We start from the raw sequence: 11,558 nt of genomic DNA, 5'->3' as shown, positions 1-11,558 counted from the left end.
AACGCATGCAGGGCGGAACTAGGCCAATACCCATTAATAATCACTATCCAAAAAAGAGCCACCAAATTTTGGAATCACCTACAAATGAGCAACCCCCAATGCTATCACTACGACGCCCTGAAATGCCAAGAGCTGACCATAAAGAAGAATACCCTCAGTCAACTAGTCCTGGGACTCAATAAAGTAACTAATAACAATACTAACAATAACCAGTCCCAGGACAGTGACAGGGTAACACAAAGAATTCGACCCAACACAATCGTCGCTAAGCAAAAGGAAAAATATCTGTCATATTGGGCAGAAACAACAAAAACCCAAAGCAAACTCAATTGCTACTTGGCCCTAAACAGACAATACAACATAGCTGATTACCTGACCATGGTAAAGGATAACAAACTGAGAAGAACCTTGACAAGGTACAGACTTAGCGAACATAGCCTAGCGATCGAAAAAGGCAGACACAGGCAGACCAGGCTGCCAAGAGAAGACAGGATATGCTCTCACTGCAGTCAGGGAGTGGTGGAGACAGAGATGCACTTCCTCACAGCCTGTGGAAAATATCAGGGCATCAGAGAGAATTTCTATCAAAAATTCTCACAAATATGCCCTGAATTCAGAAATCTGACTGACAACCAAAAACTCCCATTCCTACTGGGGGAGGAGAGAAGCTGTGTAACACTGGCGGCACACTATGTTACAGCTTGCCATGAACAGAGGGACAACCAATAAACTAAGACAAGAGTATATATAAACAAGGCGAAAATATATTTATAAACTCAGGGATATACCTGTTTATACACTGTATGAATGGAACCGCGTTTATGTGTTCAACCATAAATGTATTTTGATGCTTTGGCAACATAAGATGTACCTTATCATGCCAATAAAGCGATTTGTATTGTATTGTATTGTATTGTATTGATAGGAGGTGTCTCACTGACACACGGTGCTGATAGGAGGTGTCCCACTGACACACGGTGCTGATAGGAGGTGTCCCGGACACACGGTGCTGATAGGAGGTGTCCCACTGACACAAGGTGCTGATAGGAGGTGTCCCGGACACACGGTGCTGATAGGAGGTGTCCCACTGACACACGGTGCTGATAGGAGGTGTCCCGGACACACGGTGCTGATAGGAGGTGTCTCACTGACACACGGTGCTGATAGGAGGTGTCCCGGACACACGGTGCTGATAGGAGGTGTCCCGGACACACGGTGCGGACAGGAGGTGTCCCACTGACACACGGTGCTGATAGGAGGTGTCCCACTGACACAGGGTGCTGATAGGAGGTGTCCCACTGACACACGGTGCTGATAGGAGGTGTTCCACTGACACACGGTGCTGATAGGAGGTGTCCCGGACACAAGGTGCTGATAGGAGGTGTCCCGGACACACGGTGCTGATAGGAGGTGTCCCACTGACACATGGTGCTGATAGGAGGTGTCCCGGACACACGGTGCTGATAGGAGGTGTCCCACTGACACACGGTGCTGATAGGAGGTGTCCCGGACACAAGGTGCTGATAGGAGGTGTCCCGGACACACGGTGCTGATAGGAGGTGTCCCACTGACACAAGGTGCTGATAGGAGGTGTCCCACTGACACACGGTGCTGACTGACTTCCCTCCGTGCCTTCGGGGTGTTGGGGTCCTGGGATTATCAGGCATCCATTGTGCCCAGTGTCGGAATGACAAATGGAGGGCAATATGTCAGAGGATGCATTCCCCTCGTCCGTCGAGTAACACCATCACTTCCAAGTCACACAGCATCCCGACTTGGAAATATACCCTTCATCGTCGCTGGGTCAAAATCCTGGAACTCCCTCCCTAACAGCACTGTGGGAGCACCTTCACCACACGGACTGCAGCGGTTCAAGAAGGCGGCTCACCACCACCTTCTCAAGGGCAATTAGGGATGGGCAATAAATGCCGGCCTTGCCAGCGACGCCCACACCCCATAAATGAATAAAAAAAATAAAGAACTTGCATTTATATAGCACCTTTCACCACCTCAGGACGTCCCAAAGCGCTTTACAGGCAATGAACTATTTTTGAAGTTGTAGTCACTGTTGTAATGTAGGAAACGCGGCAGTCAATTTGCACACAGCAAGATCCCACAAACAGCAATGTGAGAATGAGCAGATCATCTGTTTTTAGGAATGTTGGTTGACGGATAAATATTGGCCCCAGGACATCAGGGAGAACTTCTTTGAATAGTGCCATGGGCGCTTTTAAATCCACCTGACAGGGCAGACGGTGCCTCGGTTTAATGTCTTATCCGAATGACAACACCTCCGACAGTGGAGCACTCCCTCAGTACTGCCCCTCCGACAGTGGCGCGCTCCCTCAGTACTGCCCCTCCGACAGTGCGGCGCTCCCTCAGTACTGCCCCTCCGACAGTGCGGCGCTCCCTCAGTACTGACCCTCCGACAGTGCGGCGCTTCCTCAGTACTGCCCCTCCGACAGTGCGGCGCTCCCTCAGTACTGACCCTCCGACAGTGCGGCGCTTCCTCAGTACTGCCCCTCCGACAGTGCGGCGCTCCCTCAGTACTGACCCTCCGACAGTGCGGCGCTCCCTCAGTACTGCCCCCCGACAGTGCAGCGCTTCCTCAGTACTGCCCCTCCGACAGTGCAGCGCTCCCTCAGTACTGTCCCTCCGACAGTGCGGTACTCCCTCAGTACTGCGCCGCTGACAGTGCGGCGCTCACCTCAGTACTGCCCGTCCGACAGTGCGGCGCTCCCTCAGTACTGCCCATCCGACAGTGCGGCGCTCCCTCAGTACTGCCCGTCCGACAGTGCGGCTCTCCCTCAGTACTGCCCCTCCGACAGTGCGGCGCTCTCTCAGTACTGCCCCGCTGACAGTGCGGCGCTCCCTCAGTACTGCCCCTCCGACAGTGCGGCGTTCCCTCAGTACTGCCCCTCCGACAGTGCGGCGCTCTCAGTACTGCCCCGCTGACAGTGCGGCGCTCCCTCAGTACTGCCCCTCCGACAGTGCGGCGTTCCCTCAGTACTGACCCTCCGACAGTGCGGCGCTCCCTCGGTACTGCCCCTCCGACAGTGCGGCGCTCCCTCGGTACTGCCCCTCCGACAGTGCGGCGCTCCCTCGGTACTGACCCTCCGACAGTGCGGCGCTCCCTCGGTACTGCCCCTCCGACAGTGCGGCGCTCCCTCAGTACTGCCCCTCCGACAGTGCGGCGCTCCCTCAGTACTGCCCCTCCGACAGTGCGGCGCTCCCTCAGTACTGCCCCGCTGACAGTGCGGCGCTCCCTCAGTACCGCCCCTCCGACAGTGCGGTGCTCCCTCAGTACTGCCCCTCCGACAGTGCGGCGCTCCCTCAGTACTGCCCCTCCGACAGTGCGGCGCTCCCTCAGTACTGCCCCTCCGACAGTGCGGCGCTCCCTCAGTACCGCCCCTCCGACAGTGTGGTGCTCCCTCAGTACTGCCCCTCCGACAGTGCGGCGCTCCCTCAGTACTGCCCCTCCGACAGTGCGGCGCTCCCTCAGTACTGCCCCGCTGACATTGCGGCGCTCCCTCAGTACCGCCCCTCCGACAGTGCGGTGCTCCCTCAGTACTGCCCCTCCGACAGTGCGGCGCTCCCCCAGTACCCTACTGGGAGTGAGATTTGAACCCATGACCTTCTGACTGAGGTGAGAGGTGAGAGCACTACCCACTGAACCACGGCTGTCCCCGGAGATTGTGAGACGGAGATTCCCGGGTTTTTATAACCCCTGCTCGTTACCCAGAAATTCAGGCACTGCAATTTGAGCATTTCCAGCACCAGATAGAATATTTTAAAATTCATGTTACATTTTAAATCTGCAACTGCGGGAATTTCAAACGTTTAATAACTAGGTAAAGAACAAACTTCCAAAATGGGATTTGAAGAACTTTAATGAATCTAAAGAAGGTTTTCCTGAAGTTCTTCCTGTATATCACGATTAGTGCATCACTACTCCCATCCCCCCTACCCCCACCGTAAAATAACCCCACGCCCTGGGCTGAGCGGGTCCCAATCAGTGGACGACGATTCTCCAGTTCATTCTGATCCCGTTTCTCAAGTCTCTGCAGAATTCTTAGCTGCCCCAGCAAAGGGGGCGCACAGGGTAAGGGGGCACGGGGTAAGAGGGGGCACAGGGTAAGAGGGGGTAAGGGGGGGTGTAAGGGGGCCCTGTCCCAACTCGGACACGATGCCCTCCCCTCCCTTCCCCTCCCTTTTTCTTCATTCTCGTGAATTCTTGCTTTGAGAAGTTCTCAGCGGACACATTGCTGGGAAAGGCCAGATTTGGAAAGATGGCTTATATCGAAGCCCCACCGCGCAGCACTGCAACCAACACTGTCTGGGCGAGCGTGTGGATCACAACGGGCACTGGAATCAGGGCCGGCACTGGAATCAGGACGGGTACTGGATCAGGGTACACCAGAAAAGCTCCTGAGACCAGGGCCATTAAGTAAATGGACACAGAGCTGGAAGCGGACACACTGCGCAGAAAGAGGAGCAATGGGCCGTGGCGGGGGGTGGGGGGGTGGTGCTGAGGGTCAGGAGGGCAAGGGTCAGGAGGACAAGAGCCCCTCTGATACCCTGACCCAGGCTGCAGGGACAGAGGCTGCATCACGTTACAGAATCCTTGGGGGGAGGGGAAAGAAATAGAGGGTGAAAGAGCAGGGGGTGGTAGAGGAGGGGGAAAGAGAGGAGAGAGGGGGGTTGAAGAGGAGGGGAGGGAGTGGGGGGAGGTCCTTAGAAATCTTTAACAGAACCATCAGGGGCGATGTGAGGTCTGGCACCCAATCAAAAGCAGCACGTTGCCCTTGCAAGGATTAAGGATGGTGGGGAAAGGACGAAATCATTCCGGGGGAAGGTCCTGGTAGTGAGGATTAATCCCTCTGGGGAAAGGCAGACTTTCAGGTGATCTCATTGAGGTTTCCAAAACTCTGAAGGAAATTGACAAAACTGACCCAGGAAAATTGTTCCCGGTGGGGAGGGGTTCAAATCCCCGGGGGCACAAGTTAAAGATGAGTAAATTTTTCGTCCCAAGGGGAATGGAGCGTGGAATAGGTTCCCAGGGAAGGACATTGATACCGAGAGTGTAACTAGGGGCAGGAGAGAGGAGTTTCTGGAGCGAGAGGGCTATGGGGAGAAGGTGGGTAGGTGGGGTTGGGGATACGGGGAGAAGGTGGGTAGGTGGGGTTGGGGATACGGGGAGAAGGTGGGTAGGTGGGGTTGGGGATACGGGGAGAAGGTGGGTAGGTGGGGTTGGGGATACGGGGAGAAGGTGGGTAGGTGGGGTTGGGGATACGGGGAGAAGGTGGGGTTGGGGATACGGGGAGAAGGTGGGGTTGGGGATACGGGGAGAAGGTGGGTAGGTGGGGTTGGGGGATATGGGGAGAAGGTGGGTAGGTGGGGTTGGGGATACGGGGAGAAGGTGGGTGGGTGGGGTTGGGGATACGGGGAGAAGGTGGGTGGGTGGGGTTGGGGATACGGGGAGAAGGTGGGTAGGTGGGGCTGGGGATACGGGGAGAAGGTGGGTGGGTGGGGTTGGGGATACGGGGAGAAGGTGGGTAGGTGGGGTTGGGGATATGGGGAGAAGGTGGGTGGGTGGGGTTGGGGATACGGGGAGAAGGTGGGTGGGTGGGGTTGGGGATACGGGGAGAAGGTGGGTAGGTGGGGTTGGGGAGAAGGTGGGTAGGTGGGGCTGGGGATATGGGGAGAAGGTGGGTGGGTGGGGTTGGGGATACGGGGAGAAGGTGGGTAGGTGGGGTTGGGGATATGGGGAGAAGGTGGGTGGGTGGGGTTGGGGATACGGGGAGAAGGTGGGTAGGTGGGGTTGGGGAGAAGGTGGGTAGGTGGGGTTGGGGATACGGGGAGAAGGTGGGTAGGTGGGGTTGGGGATACGGGGAGAAGGTGGGAAGGTGGGGATACGGGGAGAAGGTGGGTAGGTGGGGTTGGGGGATATGGGGAGAAGGTGGGTAGGTGGGGTTGGGGGATATGGGGAGAAGGTGGGTAGGTGGGGTTGGGGATACGGGGAGAAGGTGGGTAGGTGGGGTTGGGGATACGGGGAGAAGGTGGGTAGGTGGGGTTGGGGATATGGGGAGAAGGTGGGTAGGTGGGGTTGGGGACACGGGGAGAAGGTGGGTAGGTGGGGTTGGGGATACATGGAGAAGGTGGGTAGGTGGGGTTGGGGATATGGGGAGAAGGTGGGTAGGTGGGGTTGGGGATATGGGGAGAAGGTGGGTAGGTGGGGTTGGGGATACGGGGAGAAGGTGGGGTTGGGGATATGGGGAGAAGGTGGGTAGGTGGGGTTAGGGATATGGGGAGAAGGTGGGTAGGTGGGGTTGGGGATATGGGGAGAAGGTGGGTAGGTGGGGTTGGGGATACGGGGAGAAGGTGGGTAGGTGGGGTTGGGGATATGGGGAGAAGGTGGGTAGGTGGGGTGGGGGATATGGGGAGAAGGTGGGTAGGTGGGGTTGAGGATATGGGGAGAAGGTGGGGTTGAGGATATGGGGAGAAGGTGGGTAGGTGGGGTTGGGGATACGGGGAGAAGGTGGGTAGGTGGGGTTGGGGGATATGGGGAGAAGGTGGGTAGGTGGGGTTGGGGATACGGGGAGAAGGTGGGCAGGTGGGGTTGGGGATATGGGGAGAAGGTGGGTAGGTGGGGTTGAGGATATGGGGAGAAGGTGGGTAGGTGGGGTTGGGGATATGGGGAGAAGGTGGGTAGGTGGGGTTGAGGATATGGGGAGAAGGTGGGGTTGAGGATATGGGGAGAAGGTGGGTAGGTGGAGTTGACACGGGGAGAAGGTGGGTAGGTGGGGTTGGGGATATGGGGAGAAGGTGGGTAGGTGGGGTTGAGGATATGGGGAGAAGGTGGGTAGGTGGGGTTGAGGATATGGGGAGAAGGTGGGGTTGAGGATATGGGGAGAAGGAGGGTAGGTGGGGTTGGGGATACAGGGAGAAGGTGGGCAGGTGGGGTTGGGGATATGGGGAGAAGGTGGGTAGGTGGGGTTGTGGATACGGGGAGAAGGTGGGTAGGTGGGGTTGGGGATACGGGGAGAAGGTGGGCAGGTGGGGTTGGGGATATGGGGAGAAGGTGGGTAGGTGGGGTTGGGGATACGGGGAGAAGGTAGGTAGGTGGGGTTGGGGACACGGGGAGAAGGTGGGTAGGTGGGGTTGGGGATATGGGGAGAAGGTGGGTAGGTGGGGTTGAGGATATGGGGAGAAGGTGGGGTTGAGGATATAGGGAGAAGGTGGGGTTGAGGATGTGGGGAGAAGGTGGGTAGGTGGAGTTGGGGATACGGGGAGAAGGTGGGTAGGTGGGGTTGGGGATATGGGGAGAAGGTGGGTAGGTGGGGTTGGGGATATGGGGAGAAGGTGGGTAGGTGGGGTTGGGGATATGGGGAGAAGGTGGGTAGGTGGGGTTGGGGATACGGGGAGAAGGTGGGTAGGTGGGGTTGGGGATATGGGGAGAAGGTGGGTAGGTGGGGTTGGGGATATGGGGAGAAGGTGGGTAGGTGGGGTTGGGGATATGGGGAGAAGGTGGGTAGGTGGGGTTGGGGATATGGGGAGAAGGTGGGTAGGTGGGGTTGGGGATATGGGGAGAAGGTGGGGTTGAGGATATGGGGAGAAGGTGGGTAGGTGGGGTTGAGGATATGGGGAGAAGGTGGCGTTGAGGATATGGGGAGAAGGTGGGTAGGTGGGGTTGGGGATACAGGGAGAAGGTGGGCAGGTGGGGTTGGGGATATGGGGAGAAGGTGGGTAGGTGGGGTTGTGGATATGGGGAGAAGGTGGGTAGGTGGGGTTGTGGATACGGGGAGAAGGTGGGTAGGTGGGGTTGAGGATATGGGGAGAAGGTGGGTAGGTGGGGTTGTGGATACGGGGAGAAGGTGGGTAGGTGGGGTTGGGGATACGGGGAGAAGGTGGGTATGTGGGGTTGAGGATATGGGGAGAAGGTGGGTAGGTGGGGCTGGGGATACGGGGAGAAGGTGGGTAGGTGGGGTTGGGGATATGGGGAGAAGGTGGGTGGGTGGGGTTGGGGAGAAGGTGGGTAGGTGGGTTTGGGGAGACGTTGGGTAGGTGGGTTTGGGGAGACGTTAGGTAGGTGGGTTTGGGGAGACGTTGGGTAGGTGGGTTTGGGGAGACGTTGGGTAGGTGGGTTTGGGGAGACGGTCGGTAGGTGGGTTTGGGGAGACGGTCGGTAGGTGGGTTTGGGGAGACGTTGGGTTGGTGGGTTTGGGGAGACGTTGGGTAGGTGGGTTTGGGGAGACGGTCGGTAGGTGGGTTTGGGGAGACGGTCGGTAGGTGGGTTTGGGGAGACGTTGGGTAGGTGGGTTTGGGGAGACGTTGGGTAGGTGGGTTTGGGGAGACGGTCGGTAGGTGGGTTTGGGGAGACGGTCGGTAGGTGGGTTTGGGGAGACGTTGGGTAGGTGGGTTTGGGGAGACGTTGGGTAGGTGGGTTTGGGGAGACGGTCGGTAGGTGGGTTTGGGGAGACGGTCGGTAGGTGGGTTTGGGGAGACGTTGGGTTGGTGGGTTTGGGGAGACGGTCGGTAGGTGGGTTTGGGGAGACGGTCGGTAGGTGGGTTTGGGGAGACGGTCGGTAGGTGGGTTTGGGGAGACGGTCGGTAGCTGGGTTTGGGGAGACGTTGGGTAGGTGGGTTTGGGGAGACGTTGGGTAGGTGGGTTTGGGGAGACGGTCGGTAGGTGGGTTTGGGGAGACGGTCGGTAGGTGGGTTTGGGGAGACGTTGGGTTGGTGGGTTTGGGGAGACGGTCGGTAGGTGGGTTTGGGGAGACGGTCGGTAGGTGGGTTTGGGGAGACGGTCGGTAGCTGGGTTTGGGGAGACGTTGGGTAGGTGGGTTTGGGGAGACGGTCGGTAGGTGGGTTTGGGGAGACGGTCGGTAGGTGGGTTTGGGGAGACGGTCGGTAGGTGGGTTTGGGGAGACGGTCGGTAGGTGGGTTTGGGGAGACGGTCGGTAGGTGGGTTTGGGGAGACGGTCGGTAGGTGGGTTTGGGGAGACGGTCGGTAGGTGGGTTTGGGGAGACGGTCGGTAGCTGGGTTTGGGGAGACATTGGGTAGGTGGGTTTGAGGAGACGGTCGGTAGGTGGGTTTGGGGAGACGGTCGGTAGGTGGGTTTGGGGAGACGGTCGGTAGGTGGGTTTGGGGAGACGGTCGGTAGGTGGGTTTGGGGAGACGGTCGGTCGGTGGGTTTGGGGAGACGGCGATTGGATGGGGTTGGGGAGACGCTGGGATTAGTCAACAGTGCACCAAGGGTCCAAGGTTGTACTGTCCCGGTTATTGACATTGGTGGCAAAGGTCATGCTGTATTGGCTAGTCCACAATGTTAATTGTAATTCGAGCTTGGATCAGTCCCTCAGGCTGAGGGGAAGTAGAATAGATCCCAATCAGGGATCAATCGGTGTGACAGACTCGGGCGCGGAGACTCCCGCTTCCTTCGGGCGGTTAGATGGACTTTTCCAGAAGCTCTACGGAACTCTATCGCTTTGATCCCTAAACTGAAAATGTCAGAATTTCTTCCTCTCCAGCAAATCTTTTTTTTTCCGTTTTTGTTTTTTGGCAAAACATTTCCTACTGTCCTTGTAGTTGGCCACGGTTTGGTGACAGCTCGTTGGCAGTAGTCTGGGGCACAGTCCAGGCCCAAGGTCGGCTATGCATCCCGGTACTTTCTGTTTGGATCCAGGGGCAGAGGTCGCCCATTTTCCTCTGGAGTTTCCTCCTGTGGGTAAACGACAAAACAGAACTTCTGTCCAGAAAATGTCGTTGATTCTGAAAAAGGAGAACACAACAGCTGGATCAGAACATAAGAACATAAGAATTAGGAGCAGGAGTCGGCCATTCGGCCCCTCGAGCCTGCTCCGCCATTCAATAAGATCATGGCTGATCTTTGACCTCAACTCCACTTTCCCACCCGATCTCCATATCCCTCGATTCCCCTAGAGTCCAAAAATCTATCGATCGGAGCCCTAAATATACTCAAAGACTGAGCCTCCACAGTCCTCTGGGGCAGAGAATTCCAAAGATTCACAACCCTCTGGGTGAAGAAATTCCTCCTCATCTCAGTATTAAATGGCCGACCCCTTATCCTGAGACTGTGCCCCCTGGTTCTAGACACTCCAGCCAGGGGAAACAACCTCTCAGCATCTACCCTGTCAATCCCCCTCAGAATCTTGTATGTTTCAATGAGATCACCTCTCATTCTTCTAAACTCCAGAGAGTATCGGCCCAATCTACACAATCTCATCATAGGACAACCCTCTCATCCCAGGAATCAATCTAGTGAACCTTCGCTGCACCGCCTCCAAGCGAAGTATATCCTTTCTTAGATAAGGAGACCAAAAACTATGCACAGTACCCCAGGTGTGGTCTCACCAAGGCCCTGTACAATTGGAGCAAGACTTCCTCACTCTTATACTCCAACCCCCTTGCAATAAAGGCCAACATGCCATTTGGGGTCAGGGGTTAGCGCAGGAAGGATTGAGGCTGAAGAAGTTCTCATCAACGCTCTGTATTTTATTGCACTGAGCTGAGACAATGGGCTCTCTTTATAGAAATCTCTCATTATTTTCCCCTTCGCTTATTTTCCCTCCTTGCCTTGAGGTGGCGATCTAATCGAGTTGTTTAAAATGTTAAAAGGGATTTGATACGTTCGATCGAGAGAAACTATTTCCTCTGGTGGGGGGAGTCCAGAACAAGGGGGCAGAACCTTAAAATTAGAGCCAGGCCGTTCAGGGGTGATGTCAGGAAGCACTTCTTCACACACAGGGACATGAGGAACAGGAGGAGGCCATTCAGCCCCTCAAGCCTGTTCTATCATTCAATTGGATCATGTCTGATTTGCACGGTCACACCTCCACTCCATCTCCCTGCCTTGGCTCCACATCCCTTGATACCCGTACCCAACAAAAATCTACCCATCTCAGTCTGGAAAGCTCCAATTGACATCGTCTCACCCTATCAGCATATCCTTCTGTTCCTCTCTCCCTCGTGTTTATCTCGCTTCCCCTTAAATGTATCGATACTATTCACCTCAACCACTCCCTGTGGCAGCGAGTTCCACATTCTCACCACTCTCTGGGTAAAGAAGTTTAACCTGAATTCCCGATTGGATTTATTAGTGACTCTCTTATATTGATGGCCTCTAGTTCTGGTCTCATTCCAGTGAATCTTTCTCGCACTTTCTCCAGCGTCTCGACATCCTTTTTATAATATGGAGCTCAGAACCGTGCACAGTGCTCGAAGCCATGTTCCACTTTCCCCATCCTCCCCCCCCGGGAGTAATATTCTAACGAGGCTGCCCCCAGGAAGTCCTCTGGAGTCGGCATGGGGCTTAATACCAAATGAGTAAAATCTCGGCCTCCCAGCCACTGGGTCTTGTGGGTAGCAGAGCTGCACTTCTTGAACCAGCCAGCAGATGGCAACTGAGAGCTGCATTTACAGGCCTGGCCTTAAGTGAGGGTCTCAGAGATGGGCTTCGATGGGAGAGTGAGGGTCTCAGAGATGGGCTTCGATGGGAGAGTGAGGGTCTCAGAGATGGGCTTCGATGGGAGAGTGA

The 11,558-nt window shown here is 56.2% G+C and overlaps 1 protein-coding gene across 1 annotated transcript in view; it reads right to left on the bottom strand.

Annotated features, from left to right (window-relative positions):
- Positions 1–9,145: 9,145 nt before the first annotated feature.
- Positions 9,146–11,558, bottom strand: part of LOC147116762 (large neutral amino acids transporter small subunit 2-like) — a 124,597-nt gene continuing 122,184 nt past the window's right edge. Inside the window, exon 11 of the mRNA XM_085991910.1 lies at positions 9,146–9,772. Coding sequence (XP_085848036.1) covers positions 9,654–9,772 — 119 coding nt within the window. The 3' untranslated portion in view covers positions 9,146–9,653. The remainder of the gene's footprint in view (positions 9,773–11,558) is intronic.

Source organism: Somniosus microcephalus, chromosome 6, assembly GCF_052327205.1.
Source record: "Somniosus microcephalus isolate GS21.2 chromosome 6, FLI_Smic_1.0, whole genome shotgun sequence".
Classification (NCBI taxonomy): Eukaryota; Metazoa; Chordata; class Chondrichthyes; order Squaliformes; family Somniosidae; genus Somniosus; species Somniosus microcephalus.
Note: the sequence above shows the minus strand (reverse complement) of the source record. Positions and strands in the feature narration are given on the sequence as shown.